The sequence below is a fragment of the Myodes glareolus genome, chromosome 21 (assembly GCF_982192425.1).
Source record: "Myodes glareolus chromosome 21, mMyoGla1.1, whole genome shotgun sequence".
Lineage (NCBI taxonomy): Eukaryota > Metazoa > Chordata > Mammalia > Rodentia > Cricetidae > Myodes > Myodes glareolus.
Genome location: NC_142046.1, coordinates 57,727,236 through 57,745,787, shown reverse-complemented (window position 1 = coordinate 57,745,787; position 18,552 = coordinate 57,727,236). Strand labels below are relative to the sequence as shown.

General features: G+C 44.5%; 1 protein-coding gene across 4 annotated transcripts in view; it reads left to right on the top strand.

Annotated features, from left to right (window-relative positions):
• The window catches only part of Ccdc141 (coiled-coil domain containing 141), a 137,823-nt gene that overhangs the window by 80,915 nt on the left and 38,356 nt on the right, over positions 1–18,552 (top strand). For all 4 annotated transcript variants that reach the window (XM_087900092.1, XM_087900091.1, XM_087900090.1 and 1 more), the window contains 3 exons: positions 8,208–8,349; positions 9,838–9,957; positions 13,635–13,826. In XM_087900092.1, coding sequence (XP_087756218.1) covers positions 8,208–8,349; positions 9,838–9,957; positions 13,635–13,826 — 454 coding nt within the window. The remainder of the gene's footprint in view (positions 1–8,207; positions 8,350–9,837; positions 9,958–13,634; positions 13,827–18,552) is intronic.

Genomic DNA, 18,552 nt, shown 5'->3' with positions numbered 1-18,552 from the left:
TTTTTAAAAACTGATTGTGTGGGAAATGGCCATGACCTCAAGGCCAGGCAGAGACACACCAACCTGTCACAGAACTGCAAAAACCTACTGGCATCCAGTCAAGAAGACACACATGTACTGTATGTGCGTTAGCAAAATGGAACCCCCTGGGGACAGAGGCCATTATACACAGTGCTTCAGAGAAGGCGGACATGATTCTGAACAGAGACGAGAGCAGGCCGAGTGAAGGAGTCCAAGAGAAGGAACCATGGGAAGAGTTTATCTTCAGGCTAAGATGGCCAGAACAATCAGCTATGGCATAGCTATGGTAAAGCTATGGCACAACTACGGCCCAGGCATGACACAGCTATGGCACAGCTACGGCACAGGCATGGCACAGCCACGGCACAGCCACGGCACAGCCACGGCACAGCCACGGCACAGCCACGGCACAGCCACAGCACAGTACTTTGTACCCCTTTGCAGTTCGCGTGTCTACCCCTTTCGTTCCCTCCTCGCTGCTCCCCATCACTCCTTAGTCCTTGCATGTGTGTCTGTGTCCCCCAGTTACAGGAGGACAACCACCCGGGAAGGCTCTCAGCTTCCTCTCTTGACACTGACACAGTAGGTAGCTGGAGCTATCTGGAGCAGGTATGATATCAGAGAAAAGCTGCATCATAGCAAAAATATTCTGTTTTCACCCTAAATGAGAAAGCAAAGGCCATGCCAGCTCCCCAAGAAAATAAGAGCCACTTTCTGTTGCCTAACAGATTTGTTTGTGGTTGCGTCCTATAACAGTTCCACCAAGCACTTCAGAATTTAAGAATAACTTGTTTGGGGCTGGATGTGGTGGTGCACACCTTTAATCCCAGCACTCAGGAGGCAGAAGCAGGTGGATCTTTGTGAGTTCGAGGCCAGCCTGGCCTAAAGAACAAGTGCCAGGACAGCCAGGGCTGCACAGAGAAACCCTGTCTCAAAAAACAAAACAAAACAAACAGCATAAACAAGTAGATGGTTTTAATTGAGTTGGATGACAAAGTTAGGCAGTAAGTGTCAGATACTAAAATCTGGGAAATTATACAGTTAGGTCAGTTTGAACTTAGCTGCTCTTCAGATACCTTCGTGTCTGCAATCAGCTGCTTGTTTGAGATGCTGACTGAATGGTACCTTTGCAGTCTCACCCTGTTAACACTCAGCAAACACTGTTGAGGACAATGGCTTTTTTTTTTTCATTCTGAAACTCTTAGTACAGAATATATTACAAAACGTAGACTGCATTAAAGGGATGTCTATCAATTTATTTCTTAATCAAATATCTATGTTAGTCACTCTAATGCAAATTTACTTTCTTATGATGTGCCATGAAGTTGCCTGAATCCCGGTGGGTAAGAGGCTTGGGAAGAGCAGAGACAACAGAGGAAAGGCTGACTTGAAGGTCGGAAATTCTGCTCAGCTTGGTTGAGGAGCTCTCTTAGCTTAGGGGGTTCAGGAAGGAAAGGTGGAGAAAGAGCTGTGAGTAGGTACACTAAGGAATGAGGTGCTCAGTGCAGTGCTGGCCAGAATAATGCCAACCCAAAGATAACCCCAGTATTTTCCTTAAGTAGGACAGTATTTGGCCAGTGTCAGGGCAAGGATGTAACAGCACAATCTCAACCCATATGAAAATGAATTCAGGGAAGATTGTGTAATGATAGAGTCACATAAATAGGTAAAATCAAGCCTCAGATTTCATGCACAGTGCAATACTAACTGTGTTGGTGGGGAAATACAAAATGAAAGTTTACTGGAAAGAGGTATATTAAAGTGCAGCTGGATATTTCCCAAATGACCCCAAATATCTGTGTTTATCTGATTATCTCTTACTGTGTCATCCTAAGTTATAATAAATTTCAACAATCATCCTTTTGAACATTGCTTTCATACGATTCTTGTTTCCCTCTCTCAGGCTCCTGTTGGCAGTCCGCCAGGGTCTCTCAGTCTGTCTGTAGGACCGCCTTCATCTCTCCCATGCCTCTGATGCTTTGTACTGTGTTCTCAGTGATGCCTCTGGCTGCCTTCCTCTCTTGTTAGTTTCCCCCTTTGTTTTCATTCATTGATTTTTCTTAGTTGTAGTAATTGTTACTCCCATTTCTGGGGTTTCTGATCAATTCTTTTTTAATCTCATTTTGTTTTATTCCTGAGTATTTTGTTTTGTTTTGTTTTGGAGTTTCCTTTTATTTAATTTTTTTGAGAATTTCTTTCATGAGTACTGTATCTATGTCTTCTCCACCCACCCAGTCCTTCTACTCCCTCTTAGCTCCTTCCTTATACCCCACCACTGCTCATCAAGTTCATGACCTATTCTTCTATAATTATTGTTACATGTATATATCCATATACAGACAGACAGACAGACAGAGACACACTTGTGCAAACAACCTACTGACTCCATTCAGTGTTGTATATATATGTACATGTATTTAGGGATGCCCACTTGGGACTGGAGAACCTATGAGGGGGCTTATACTTCTCTCCACAGCCACTGGTTGCAAAGAGCTCCTTCTCTAGGGTCGGGTGCTTGTGTGTTACAGGGTCTTCTGCGTTTTCATTTGAGGAATGGTTTTCCCTTTACCTCTCTTGGCTTTGGGTAGGTTTATTTTCAGATCACTTCATTTGAGCTGGAGTGCATTTCTCTGATCACGGCTGAGGGTCTTAGCCTTGCTTTGCTTTGCTCGTTTGGAAAATGGTTACACTCTTACCCGGTATGGGTGGGATTTGTTCTTTATGTGTTTGCTTTACTCTCTCCCAGAGGATTTGTGGTAGAGGAAGTATAATCAGGAAGCTAGCAGATGGTTTAGTGAAATTCTTGGCTGTTCTGCTCTGTCTGACTCCACAGCCCTGTGGCTGGAGGGTGTAGTATTTTTCAACCTCCTTTTGCAAAGAGAAAAAATATCATCTCTATGTCTGAGTTCATGTAGAATCCCTGATACGGCACACATATGTTGGTCCCTATGATCTTATAGCAATGAATCTGGCCAGAACTCAGGAGTACTGTAAATCCAGCCTCACTTCCTGCTTGCCTTCTCTGTATTCATTACTATGTACGTTCAAAGTGTGTGTGTGTGTGTGTGTGTGTGTGTGTGTATGTGTGTTGTGGAGAAAAAGCCTCAAAATATATAACAAATCATCGAAAATAATGTAAAGATAGGCTATTCACATTTGTAGTACAAACAACCCTTCTTCAAAATAGGGATAAAAAATAGACATGGTGCACGTCTCCCCCAAATGAAGATAGTCACAAATAAGAAAGGACGCTGTCCAGGTCTCAGTTAAAGGGAGCAGCAAGCTAAAGATAGGAGACCCTCCCCACCCCATATTCTAAGCGTCATTTGCCATTCACGGAAAGAAAACTGCGGTCAGCTGACCCCTTCTGCTGAGACAGAGTACGCTGTCAAGCGCTCACCATCTGGCTCAGCCCCTGCTCCAGATGGGCTGCCGTAGTAATTTATGGAAGGGTGGCGAGCAACTTGCCATGCTTCGGCATGAGTCATTAGAATGCATTAACTTGGGGATTTGCCCCCTCCCCCAGCCCCCACTTGCGACAGATGCGAAGACAGGGTGACTGTTGCCGTACAGTAAACAGAGCAGTCTATTCCGGAAGCAAAAGTCAACATGTCTGTCCTCTCTGAAGGAAAAAAAACAAAACAAAACAAGCATTTATTCCCTCTTCCCTTCAATTGACTTAAATAACAAAGGTTCAAATGCCCCCATGATGGAACTTCTAACAAATGTCTGAAGAAGCCTTCTCAATCCGATGTGTCTGAGCATCTGTGATATTGGAACGCCAAAGTCAAGATCAGGAATAATCTGATGTGCCTCGTGCTCACACTGCTGATAGGCGTCAACAAATCCATGCTCACAGAGCAGATCCAAAGGTCAATCAATCTTTCCAGTGTGATCCAGGGCCACAGATCGTTAGCCCGTTGGTCATCCCTCTCCCTTCCGCATTACACATAGGCGGTGTGCTTTAGAGTGGAAACAGAGTAACAGGGCGCCATGGCTTGCATCAATCAGATCTGCTTAGCTGCCCCCAAGTCTTGTCCCACCCTTAGTCGAACCCAGCTGTAGTGTGATAGCCGTTTGTTCCTTGTGAATGACAAACTTATCTTCATTTGTTTTCAACATGTGTGAGAATAGCTAGCAGATTGGGGAGCCATAGATTCCTTTGGTCAGGCCAATGAGTATTAAGGCACTGAAGAAATGGCTAGGATGTGTGCCATCCCTGTTTTCAAGGACTGAAAATCAGGACCAGCATGGAGGGTTCTAAACAAAAATGATGATGTCTAGGCTGCTTGTCATCTCCAGATCAGGGTTTCCTTAAGGAAGCCTAAAAGGCGGGTGTAGCCCTGGGATTAGGAATGGGATTGATTGCTATCCTTATATTCCTGCTGGGAATGAGAAGTGGAAGAGATTAGCACCCAATCAGAGGGAGGTGGCTTTCTGAGGATGGGGGGGGGGGGGTGGAGATGGGTTGCCGGGGAGGGGGACAGGATGGGACAGGACACCAGCTTAGGTGAGCAGGGCAGCTTCTCCACCCCAATGGTGGACAGTGACTCAGACTGTCCTCGTAAAGCTTTATTAGACGAGGGAAGTGCATACTGGACAAAACTATCCATGTTAAAACTGCTTGAAGCTCAAGGTAAGAGCACATACACACCAAAAAAGACACTAGGCATCTTAGACAGCTGACAATGGCTGCGAGTGTGTTCACAAGTTACCGGATACTGTTACTGTGGTGCTAAAACAAATCTGATTTCTGGTATTTTATTTTTTTCCCTTTTTAAAGTTTTTGTATTCTTTAACAGTTTCATACATTGTATATTAAATTTTTGTCATGTTTGTCCTCATTACCCTTTCTATTCTCCCTTCCTCTGTGTCTAATACCCCTTTCCCTCTCTCCTACTTTGATTTTTTTTTAATGCGACCCACATGAGCATCAGTAGGGAGTTCTTTACTGAGCGTGAACAGAAAGTATACTATAGCACTGAAGAAAATGATAAACCCTTCCCTAGAACCCCATAACTGTGTGTCACCCCTCAGTGAGAGGTGCAGCCTCAGAGTCCTCTGTGCCTTGCACGATGGCCAATGCACGATGGTAAGTAGGTTTTCTGCAGGTACCCACAGCTACCTGGAGGGGGTTTATGAATGCTGTAGCCTTGTCAGGCCCTGAAGACACCATTTTACAGACCCTCTCCATCCTCTGGCTCTTTCATTCCTTCTGCCATGTTTATGTTCTTTGAGCTTTAGAGAGGGTAACGTCCCATTTAGGGTCGTTCACTGACACAATCCCCTATTCTTTGCCCTTTGACACTTGTGAGCCTTTACATTACTACGGCCCACTGCAAAGGGCAAACTCTCTGAGGGCGGCTGAGAGCAGCACCAATCCGGAAACGGATTTAGAATGCAGTTTGATGCCGAGTCCAGTTAGCAAAACAACAGTTAGGCTCTGCCTCTGAGTTTGATTCCCAGCCTCCCATAAACCAGCTATGGTGTCCTGTACCTGTAATCCCAGTGCTCAGGAGACAGAGAGGGCAGCGTCAAGAGTTCAAGGTCCCCACGCTGCATAGGAAGATTGAGGCTCAGATAGCTGAGACTCTGTCTTCAACTTTAAAAAAAAAAAATGCATTAATCTTCCTTTATTATGACACTGTGTGCCCAAGGGTACATGGATTCTAGGACTAAGTAAAGCCTCCAGCTCTTCTCCTTACAGAGTTTACAGCATAAGAGATACACTGACTGATAAGAAGCAAGATCCCCAAATGAGACTCTCATAGGTGACTGAAAACCAAAATCAGAAACAGACAGATCCTATTTTATTGGTTGTGATCCACCAAAATTAAAAGTATGGTTTTGCAGAAGGTGCTGTTTTTACGGAAATGGTGCTTGATGTGTGTTTGTTTTCTTGCTTTGTGTTCTCAGTGCTGGAAGGCACGCAATTTGAACAAGATAGTATGTCCCCCTAGTGACCATTTCTCAGACTACATGCAGATGTGGTTTTTAGCTAAAGAAAGCCACCAATTTCAGAAGAAGCTTGCCAACCAGTCAGTCTATTTGTATGCAGGTCAGCAGCAGTCAACCAAAGAAAGTCCGGGGGAACATGCTCCACTCTGTGTTATCCTGTGTGCTACACACTCAGAAAAAAATGCAGGAAGATAGAAAAAAAAAAAGAATTGACCCAAGACCTAAAAGATCATATACCCAGGCTCAAATGTTCAAATATTGCTTCTGTCAGTCTGTGATGGGAAAAGTACTGGGGGAAAAGTTAAAACCATTATAGTCATGTAAATTCGTATACACCCTAAAACACACTCTCTCTCTCTCTCTCTCTCTCTCTCTCTCTCTCTCTCTCTCTCTCTCTCTCACACACACACACACACACACACACACACACACATAAAGCTGGCTGGGAACCAAAGAGCAGTGTGACTAGTATCTTCTTTGCTGGGCTTGTTTGCTGCACCCCAAGGAGTAGCAGATTTAAAATTCATAGTTGTAGGGGAAGAATGCCCAGCTGTAATGGATGTAGGATGCGTGTTGGGGCTGGGGGTGGGGAGCCACATGGTGACCCGGAAGTAGGAGTCAGCATCCTTCATCTTGGTTGATGCAGTTCTTTTATCAAGTTCTACTTTACGTTTCTGAATTTTACCAATAATTTTCAAATTGCCATGGTGTTTTCTGCCTCTTCTCTCTCGTCTCCTCTCTCCGTGTCTACCTATCCCTTCCGTTACCTTTTCCTCTGTGTTTTTCCACAGTGCTACATGATCGCTGTCTCTACCTCTTACTCTAGATTTCAACGTGCTTTAGAAAACTCAGAACATGTTGCTCGTAGGACAGCTGGACTTGACAGGCCTTATTAGCGCATCACACCTTAGCCTAAATCTTAGTCAAAATAACTCATATTGCCAGGATACGGCTTTTACGGGATATGTAGACTTCTGTCAGAATTATATCTATAAATCTCCTGATGTCTTTATTATCTTCTTCACTGATTATGAGTATTTAGATATAAAACTATTTGTTCTGAGTGTTCCAGGGACATTACATACCAGGAACAGTATTTTGCATAATGGTTTAATATCATATTTCACAATTATGCTTATCTGGGACCCTCGATGTACCTACAGGACACATCCAAGTGGGCCTCACTTCGGAAGCATCCTTATAATCCCTCCAGCGACATTACTGCACCCCTTGGTTATTTCTGAGCTTGTCCTTATTTTATTATTATTTTAATTTATTTTTACTGACTCAAATTCCTGAAATCTGGACTTAGCTTCAAGATCTAACAAATGTGCCAACAATCACAAAAATACCCCAGGTCCCTCTTCCCCCAAAACCTCTCAGGATAGTTAGAGAGTTATCTGGCTCACCTTTGCTAGTACTTGAAGGAAAACGTATTTCTAAGATAGGGGGCAAGGTACTGTGTTAGGAACAGGCTGAACAATTTGGAAGTGTTCACTTTGTGCATAGTATTCTTGCTTTGCCAACATGCTTATGTATCTTGGGAATGGTGAGGAAGCCTGTGACAGATGGGAGCAATTGGAGTCCAGCTCAAAGCTGGTTAGAAAGGCGTGCCTCTGTGAGCCCTCCTGCCACGTCGTTTCCTAGGTCAATGCAACTTAGAAAAATGATCACGTGAGACATCAAATATGGATGAGTGTGTTTGATACTTAATTGCTAGTGATAACTAGGTTTTTATCTAGTGAATATAGCCTTGAGCATTCATAACCACTGAGAACAAAATATATAAATATTTTACCCTATTGGGTTAGCAAATGCTCTGTTAATTGACTGACTCACATTCCTATTCAAAGAGCATCTTGAAATAAATGAAGCTTTTAAATGATACCCCCAGGAAAACTTGGTAAGCATACTGTGCCGTTTACCATTAAGATTCTTGAAGTACCTTACAGAAATATTAAAAAGTAAACCTTTAGAAAAGATTAGACCTGTCACAGAAGCCGTAATTCATCCTTCCCCCGGGACGGACTGACTTGAAAAAAGGGAACGTACTCTGACTTTGCTGCCTGCTGTACCAGGATGATAACTACGCAACTTCCGTTATCCTAAAGCAGTAGCTTGGACCAACCCACTGCACCTGAAAGAGCATATCTGGTTTCAAATGTTCCCTCTTGTCAGGGCTTCTAGGTCGAGGTCACGCGAACTAACACCTGGCATGTTCCATTCAGCTCTCAGGTGATGGGTATCCAGGAGATGATGGGGTGCATTCAGAAGCATGTGGACCGTCTCGGCGAACAGTGTACAGCGCACAAGGAGTATGCTCTTAAGAAACAACAATTAGCAGCATCCGTGGAAGGCGCCCTAAGGAAGGTAGTTTCATAAAATAAAATGTCATCCTTTTATTTTGTGTTCAGTATGGTGTCCAACTGTGAGCACAGTGGGAGAGTGGGGTGTGTCTCCTCAGACTTCCTCTATATTATGCAGTAGGTCTTAGAACTGAACACGTGGTTGCTCATCAACCACCCCTGCCCCAGGTTACCATTAATGAACGTCTAATGTAATCTGCCTCCCCAGTCCTGAATGTGTATAAGTACAAAGTTACATGCACTCCACAGTTGTGTTAGCCCCGTCAAACATGCACTGAGAGGAGGGACCTTGTTTTGCATGACTCTAGGTACAGTCCCATACTAGCTGTCATGATCATGGCACGACTGAACAGGAGAACTACAGACAGATAGTTATCAACAATTATGGGTTTTGTGTTTCTGGGGGAAAAAATTGTCGTCCTCATACTTATTGAACAAAACCGGTGCAAGAGGCATAGTCATCCACATACAAGCATCCGTGGGAGACTCCTCTCTGCAGAGGGATGCAGTAGCTTCTCATGGGACCCTTTTATTTCGTGCCCTCTGGAGACACAATGGTAGGGAACTGTGCTGCAGAGGCTGGGTCTCACGTGGTCAGTGACCTTCTCATTTGTTACGTTGGACTCATGTGCTTGAACGTACAGGAGAAGAGTTAACAGACTTCATAGGGCCTGGCATTCTAGAACATCTATTAGACGACTTCCCCATCTGTTATTGATCCAGTAGCCTGAGACTGTGAGCCGTGTCCTATTACCTGGGTCCGGGGGGGAGTTTGGGCATAGACACAGCTGTGGTGTTGGATGCCTCGTAGCTTGAGAGTCAAGCTGGTTCGGTGATGGTGGAAAGCCCAGCAGGAATGTAAACACCAGTTGCTTCTTATCTTCCTAGCTGTGGAAAGTGCATTCTCCAGAAAGCAAGGGGATGAAGCAAGCAACTTGCGTGGAATGAAGTCCTTGCTGGGTCACCTTAGCCTTTGGCTCTTGTGAACCAAAGATCAAATCACAATTCCCTCAGTTCAACAGCGAAATGATTTGAGTAGGTCCCTGCTTTCACTAGCATTTGGACAAGGTGTCTCCTCAGCCTCAAACACAACACCCCATAGGGGATTCGTACACCTCTATTTAGAATGCTTGCTCAGATAGGACAGCAGATTGGTCTCATTCAACCTAGAGATGAATTCATCTCTGCCAATATGTTGCATTATCATGTTTTGTAGGTAATATAGGAAAGCTCTTCAAAGATGTGTATGGATAATAGTTCACAGTCATTGCTGTTAATAAAAGAATGTATTCCCAAATGTCACAAGTATGGCATCACATGAAGATGGGCATTATCAAGATATGAAATTCTTCAATACTTAAAGCTATTTTAGTTCAAAATCGATGCACACTTAAAATGCAATGGCAATGTATGAAATAATATTTCCTTATATGTACACACCTATACATAAGTATATATTATTAAGACTTCAATATATTCTCTGTTCCTCAAGGTGGAAATGTCAATTCAGGAAATCAGGCCAGTTCTTTCTAACACATTGGCTGTCGGTTCCAGCCCTTCTGAGTCAGAGAAGATTTTGAATAAATATCTGGAATTGGATATCCAAGCCAAGGTAATTGAAAGTTATTATTAGGATCATAATGTTATAAATAATTATTTAAAAATATTTTTCAAAGTTATGCAGCTTAATCCCAGCTCCCTTGAGAGTAGCAATTCTAAATTAATGCAGAACTGATAATGGCATAGAAAACCGCAGAACTGTATACCTCTAAATGATGTGTGCTTTCCTGTCCATTTGTTCATGTATGTATACGCTTTGCAACTGTGGTTTCAGGTAAGTCTCTGGCATCTGTTTTTTGCTTGGGCGATACTAGCAACTCTTCCTAGGTGCCAGACGTGGCAGGGAAAGCTCCTCTCTAAGACTACTTGCGATTTTCTGAAGAATATCCAGACATGATACCTGTCACTGTACTCTTCGACGAGACATCAGAACCACAGCCTTGTTTCACCCTCCATTTTCAAACACTGTGTACCCCGCCCCCAGCTGGCAGCATCTCCCACTCTACACCTGTCTTTGAGCCTTAGATTTCATGATTCCTGCCAGAGCAATGGTTCTCTGCCTTCCTTTTTTATTTTTTTCCTTTGGTTTTTTTGAGACAGGGTTTCTCTGTGGCTTTGGAGCCTGTCCTGGAACTAGCTCTTGTAGACCAGGCTGGCCTCGAACTCACAGAGATCCGCCTGCCTCTGCCTCCTGAGTGCTGGGATTAAAGACATGCGCCACCACCTCCCAGCCGGTTCTCTACCTTCCTATGCTGCCATCCTTTACTACAGTTCCTCATGCTGTGGTGACCCCCACCATAAATTATTTTTGTTGCTACTTCATAACTGTAGTTTTGTTACTGTTAGGAATTGTAATGTATATATATGATGCAGGATATCTGACATATGACATCCGTGAAAGGGTTATGACCCACAGGTTGCCCGAAGGAATTCAGAAAAGTGAGGGCCGTCCCCCAGCTCATGCTCATCTGCTTCAGCAGGAGAAGCCCTGTAGCTTCAGGTTTCCACAGAAGGCCTCCCTCTGCACAGCGCCCTCCCTGCAGACAGACACACCTGTCCCCACAGACTTCCCTCTGCACAGCGCCCTCCCTGCAGACAGACACACCTGTCCCCACAGACTTCCCTCTGCACAGCGCCCTCCCTGCAGACAGACACACCTGTCCCCACAGACTTCCCTCTGCATAGTGCCCTCACTGCAGACAGACACACCTGTTTTCCTTTTCTTCTTTTTAGAATGGGACTTAGAAAAAAAAAACAAAAACAACAACATTTGAAATATTTAAGCCATGTCTGGCGGCATTCTCCTTTTCAATTTAGAGGCCCACCCACGAGAGAACTCGAGAAATCCCATGCTCCTTTTTGTTTTGCAGAGTGTTGTCACAGCACAGGGCTTGTGAATGTGATTCGATATAGCCAGTGGGGTCCCTGGAAAGCACATTAAGCACTAACTAGGGAAGGTATCCAAGGAGAGCACGGAAATTCCTTGTTAATTCTGCTTGATTCCTTGCTTGTTCTCGGGAAAATTTCCAGGACTCTTTCTGTGGCTCTTAGTCATGTACCACTTGACAATGCGGAGACACTCTGAGAAACAAATGTGCTCTTGCGTGACTCAGCCATTGTTGTGCCAACATCACGGTATGCACTTGCACAGGCATGGACATAGCAAGTCAGCCGCTAGGCAGGGTTCCTCGATGCAACAGAGAAACGTCAACGCCGTGTTTGAGGCTGCGACCAGCACAAGCAGGCTACTCTGTTGCAGAACATTTTTCATATGTGTAGAAGAACATGCTAACAATGAAAACATTGTATAGTAAATATACTATAACGTAGTTACTTAGCAAGCATTATATGTGATGTGCATAATTCCATGTGCTGCGCTTTTATGTAACTGGCAGTAATAAGTTTGTCTATACACCGTCAGAATAGATATGCAAGTAATGTATTGAGAGGGATCAGAAGGACCAGTTCTCCCTAAGGGCAATTAGCTAGGAGTTGAGCTAGCGCTGTTAGATCCCATTAAGAATGCTAATGTTATGACAGGTCTTTATTGTAAGCAACTTTTATTGTTTACTTTCCCCTCAAATAGGCTGAGCTACTGGGGGCTGGGCCAGTTTAAGCCTTTGATTGACAGGGGCTGTCAGACTCTTTTTGCGGCCTGCCACCTTGAATGGGGGAGCTGTCAGCTGAACAGCTCCTCTTTTGGCTGCTGGCTAAATGGCCATCATGAAATCTCGGCTGCGTTGAGCCCTTCCTGAATACCTTGAGGAAAACAGATACACAAAGAACACAGCAATCAGGACTGTGGCTAAGGCCACAGACTTCTGCTTCTGGAGGCCTGGCTCTGGACCAGTAGTTCTCAACCTGTGGGTCGGGACCTCTCTGGGGGGGGTCAAACAATCCTTTCACAGGGGTCTTATGTCAGATATCCTGCATATTGGATATTTACATTACAGTTCATAACAGTAGCAAAATTATAGTTATAAAGTAGCAATAAAAATAATTTTATGGTTAGGGGGTCACCACCACACGAGGAACTGTATTGAGGGGTCGCAGAAATCAGGAAGGTTGCGAGCTGCTCTTCTAGACACTGCTACTCCAGCTACAGCATCACCAGAACAACCTCTCTCGGGTGGTGCCCCCTCAATGGCCCTACCCAGAGCTTCCCAAAGGACTCTGTACCTCACTTCTCCTCCCCTCAGCCCCCTAGTATTTCTGAGCCTGGCAATAGCAGTTCTCACTAAGGAAGAAGAGGACCTCCCCTAGCGACTCAGCAGAAAGCTTGGGAGGCTGTCCCTATAGGAGGCTTGTGATTGGCCCTTGTAGAAGCTGTGGTTGGTGGAACAGGAAAGCACACATATCCAGGCTGTCACTGATGACACCAGAGTCCACGCACCAACAGGCCACGCCCCTTTCCTTCCAGTGCCAACAGGCTGTTTGCAGCCATGGTGGGCTTAGTCTGAGGGGACTTCCCTCATGATGTGCCCTGTGCTGCCACAGCAGGCCATAAGAAATGCCTCTCCTGAGAGATCTCTCAGTTTGCTAGTGGTCTATATTATGGGTAGAACAGTCTGGATTAATTGTGTAAAGAGCAGGTTAGACCACTGGGGCTTTCAGCCTCGGTGGCAGAGACAGTGGCAGCAACAGCAGCAGCAGCAGCAGTAATGGTGGAATTGAAGAGGTCCAGGGAGGGCCTAGAGGTGGACGACCTGGCCTCAGCCCAAGTTGTAATAAGTCAGCCAAGAGTTCCACAGCAATACCAATGGTGGAATTGCTGTAGCTAAGAAAGTTGAAAACTCCCGAGAAACCCAGAGGTGGGGAGGAAGTAAAAGCTGGAGCTGAAAGTTCAACCGCTAAGAGCCAGGCTTGCAGAAGAGTTCAAGAGCTCCTCCAAGGGCCGAGGAGAGTCATAGCACAGCGCAGCTCAGGATCTGGAAACGGGCTGCCGGGTCCTGAGTCTCTGAACCCCAGGGCCATAGGCCTCTATCTTAACCACTCAAGGCCTTCAGCTTTCACCAGAGCCGGAGGAGGACTGGAGGGGGTTTTCAGTTTCTAGTGACCTTCTTTCATTCCTATTTGGAATTCTGAAAGTTGTGCCTTTTTCTGATTGAGGAAATTCTCACTATAAGTTCAATTAATAACCGTAATAGATGGATGTGCCGAAGGGTAATGGAATGTGGATGTTCACGATTCCCCTGTCGGCTCCTGACCCTGTGCGCTCTGCTTCCCTAGGAGACAGCACACACATTAGAAGCAGCTGCGGAAATCATGGCAGAGAAAAATGAACTTGAACTTGACGAAGGGGCACTGCTTTCTTTTAAAGCGAAATGCCTAGAAGAAGAATTAAGCACACTTGGTCGAAGCATCAGCTACAGGTCACGAGTCCTACAAACTTATGTGGCATTTCGAAAGTCATCAGAAGAGGTATGGTGTAATGTTGACCCGCTTCAGCAAGATGGCCTCTGTCCATCTTTCTGCTTTCTGTGGACATAGAAAGTCCACCCAGTGGGAGAGTTTGTGTCTCTGCCAATGCCTGTATTTACTTATATATCCCTTATTCTTCAAGGTACCATGCAAAATCCCAAAGAGTGGGTAATCTTACCTAGAGTAATATAAATAGGTCTGTATAAATAATGTATAACATGTTTGGAGCATCCTTATAGACATTTACAATATCTTAAATAAAGAGCAAAAATATTATGACAATACTCATCATTTAGGTCATAGATCTTTTTGAATACTGACTGTAGTGGAGCAGTTAAAAGGTATTTTGCTATTATTATTAATTATGTGTATATGTGAGTGTGTAGTTTGTGTGGGTGTAAGGGCAGTGCCCACAGAGGTAAGATGAAGGTTCCAGATTCCCTGGATCTGGAGTTATAGGAGATTATGAGCTACTTGATGTAGGTGATGAACACCAAACTCAGATCCTCTGTAAGAGCAACATATGCTCTTGACTGCTGAGCCATCTCTCCAGGACCAAGGCATGGCTCATTTAAAATAAACAGAACAGGAAGATACAGGTAGCTGACTCATTCTTGAGCCTATCTTGTTTGATGCCTGGAAGACTCTAGTGTTGCCACCAAGTGCCTGAAGCTTCACTTTGGCGTGCCTCTAGTAATTTCTACTATTCCCTCCAGCACGCGAAGATTACCACTCTCAGAGGGAAAGTTTCTTGAGGGTGGCATCAGCCACAAGGAAGTCTGAAGCTGCTCCTCACTTAGTTCTGGTTCCAGGGAACCTTGTACGAAGGCAGATACCTCTTCTGTGTAGGGTTACAGGCACTGTGCTAATGGGAGCAGGGTCCACTCGGGAGAACAGCTGTCTAAAGTTAAGTAGCCTGCTTGGCTTCTGCTGTCTCACTTCTGCCTTCCTAAGGCCCTCATCTCCCCTCCCTGCCACCGTCCTAACAGGGCTCCGCCCTAACCCAACCTTGACGGTAGAGCAGCTACGAAGCAAATGCTCGTTCTCTGTGTCATCACGGTCAAAATCGTCCCTACTTAGTATCGCGTGAAGGGTCTCCTTCCCTGTCCCACTCTGGCATTTGGGTCTGAGATCCTCTGCAGAAATGGAGCTTAGCTTTATAACGATACTTCCTAAAAATGCCACATGTCCCTCTAGCCTCCCACTCTCCATCTCCTGCCCTGCCTGATTGAACTTTCCATCCTAGTCCTGGCGCTGCTCCCATCGGTCACTTCCCTATACCTCTGACTTTTTCTTTTTCTCATCCGTTCTCGGTTTCTCATTCCCATTATATATGCTCTTATAAACCAACTCCCTGCCCTCCACCCCATATAAATCCTACCAGCTCCTGGTGCTTGGTCAGTCCAACACTCTACTCAGCTTGTTTGTGGATGCTGCCAGGCAAGTCACTAATTTATGGATCTCTCTCTCTCTCTCTCTCTCTCTCTCTCTCTCTCTCTCTCTCTCTCTCTCTCTCCACTGGGTGCCCCGTGTGCTCCCTAGTTTGCTTATATTCATTGGTGATTCTCAGTTTCCATCCCCAAATCTCATCTGGCATCTTTGGAATTCAAACACGGTGGGAAACAAGACAGGCGAGGCTCACTATCTTGACTTCCTTCTTCTCAACTTATTGATGCATTCACCCATCCCCTCCATAGCTCCAGTAAAGTGACACAGCCCTACATAGCCAGCCCTGCTCAGTACTAGTCTCTCCCTGGGTCTCTCCCTGGGTAGCCTATCTTCTTTGTCGTCTAGCTCTCAAATCTGCCTTCCCCATTGCTTCTTTCTGGGCTTAGTCTATAGTTAGTCTTGTTCTCACCAAATCTGTTTCTCTGTCATTTTCCTTCCCTTCAGTGTAAACTCTCGGAATGGGAAGATGGCATTCCTCTGCACCCACTCACCCTCTGTAGACTTCACCCCACTGCAATTCGGTTCCCTCGCCTGTCAGCCCTGCCATGTGTCAGCTCTTTTTGGCATTATGCGAATCTTACGAGATACCTACTATGAGAAACTGAAATGTCATATTTTTCAGACCTCATCCTGCTCGAGTTTAACTCAGCTGCCTACTCTCATCTCCTTCAGCGTTTATGGAAATTATTGAGGTGTACTTTATTTAACGTAAAATTCACTATGTTCCAACGCAGTGATGTTTTGTGTATTTATTGACTTGTACAACCATTAAAGTATGCTAGTTTGAGAATTGTCCCAACTCTTTATAAAGAGCTTTATGAGATATTTTAGTCAGTCCTGAGTTCAGGGTCTTCTCTAATCTGTCTTTCAATGAGCACTAACTCTGAATCAGGTCCTGTGCTTTAATTCCTGATTTTATTGGTTTTTTTTTGTTTCTGTGTCTTAGTTACCTGTGTCATCACTGTTTTACAAGTGAGGCAGACTGAGGCCCACTGAAGTCAGGTGTACACCATCAGGCGGCTAGTCAAACATGGTGGCCTCCTTCACCCTTACCGTTCCTGTTTCAAAGGCCACACTCTCTTATGTCTACTGAGATATCCTCAGAGATTTCTGCACACCTCTCTCTCCTTGCTCTTCATCACTGGCCACTGTTGGTTGCATCAAACGGGTGGGAATGTGTCAAGTTCTGTTGGTTCCAGTAGAAAACAAGATGAAACTCCTGCCCAGCCTTATCCCAGGACAAACATCTTTCTGGACTCCCTGCCAGTCAGCTGAACAATCCACACTCTATCCACACCTATGGCATGCATCTTCCCGATGCAGCCAAGACTTCCACACTTGGGTTTTACCCCAGTTCCTTCCGTCTGAGACCTCCTTTCCCTCTTACCCTAGAAATGTCATGGGCTGGGAAATTTTTCTGTGCTTACATGGAGCTGTGTTCCCTTCCCGTCCCTATAACGCAGTGTGCTTGTGTATACACAGGCCTGTCTTTGATCTAACAGTTTGCTTACTGGTCTTCTCACAGAAATAACTTTGGTCTCCAAGGAAATGAACACTTCTTGGTAAGGTATCTTAAAATCCTCCATGGATAGGATAGCCTTTGATGTAGTTCACTAGGGATAAATAGAAGAAGAAAGATCAGGAAATGACGCTATGCGCTTAGGAGACAGGTATCAATAGGGCAAGAAAAATATGGAAATCAGGAAAGAACCCTTGACCCTGCAGGCCGTCCTAAGTTTATTTTGACTGAGAGTGATCTTAAAATCTTCAAAGTATAGTGACTGTGCCTGAAATTTCATACCATGTTTTTTTGGCTTTTATAACTTATGAGTTCCACCAGTCTTGTCTTATTAGTCATTAAATATTATTCAAAAAGCATACAAATTAGTTCCAAATGCTTTCTGCTAACTCTATATCACCCCATTACTTATTAATCTATAGTTACACATTTGATTGTATATTAACTCTGCTCAGGAGAGTAATTTAAAATAATTGAGTCCTGCTAACATTGGTTAGCAAATGCTAAAATATAGTCCTAGGGAGGCAAAGTAGTATGTCTTAATAAGATTAGCTCATGAAGGTATTTAATATTAATGCACCCACAGAAAAGTTGTCCTTATTCGTACCCTTTCGCTTCGGTTCATCATGATTAAAATCAAATTGTACAATAGGGTGCTCAGCCACCAATGGGTGTGTACTTCGCCCACCCCCTACCAAGACACAAAGGGTGAGGAGAGAGTGTAAGGGCCAGGGGCCAGGGAGGACAGCAGGAGAATAGTGTCCTCTGGGCATAGCAGGACCACCGCACTGTGAACGCAGTACTAGGGTTACCTGCACAAAAGCAAGCCAGTCAGTGTTCTAGCATGGAGGATGAGGGAGGGCTCGTGAGCTCCTACCTCTAACTGAGGAGTTATTGATAGTTGGTGGCTACTGGGGTGGGGGAGAGTCGATTTTCTTTTTTTTAGCATTACTGTATTGTATTGTATTATATTGCATTGCATTGCATTGTATTGCGATGTGTGTGTATGGGTGTGCATCCCCTGTGTGCCTCTTGTATGCTTGTTATCTGTGGAAGTCAGAGAAGGCATAGGATCCACTATGACTGGAGCTACAGGTAGTTGGGAGCTGCTCGTGAGTGCTGGGAATTGGACTTGACTCCTATGCTAGAGCAGCCATTGTTCTTAACCGCTGAGCCATCTCTATATCCCTGAGTCGGCTTTCTTTAAGGGCGTAGCTGGTAGACCGTGTTGCATTGGTTGGTCCCATGCCCATGAGTAGATATGGGTATCACTAATTGGACTCTGAAGAATAAATTTATAAAGCAAAGATGAGGAAAAGGACTGGGGAGGGGGAAGGAGGTGGGGCTGAATCTGGGAAACTTAGAGAAGTAGGTGGTGAATATGATTCAAACACATCATATTACATTTTCAAATAATTAATAGAAATATTACATTAAAATGAATGCATCATAATATTGTAATATGCTTAGTATGAATTGCCTTCTGCTGAATTACTTTTTTTTTCTGATTTGTATTCCTTGATTTTTTACTTGTGCTTTTGCTTATTTATTTATTTATTTATTTACTTATTTATTCTTGAGACAGGGTTTCGCTGTAGTTTTAGAGCCTGTCCTGGAACTAGCTCTTGTAGCAGGCTGGCCTCAAACTCACAGAGATCCGCCTGCCTCTGCCTCCCAAGTGCTGGGATTAAAGGTATGTGCCACCACCCGGCTTTACATGTGCTTTTTAATTATAAAACTCAGTTTTAAACAGAGTAG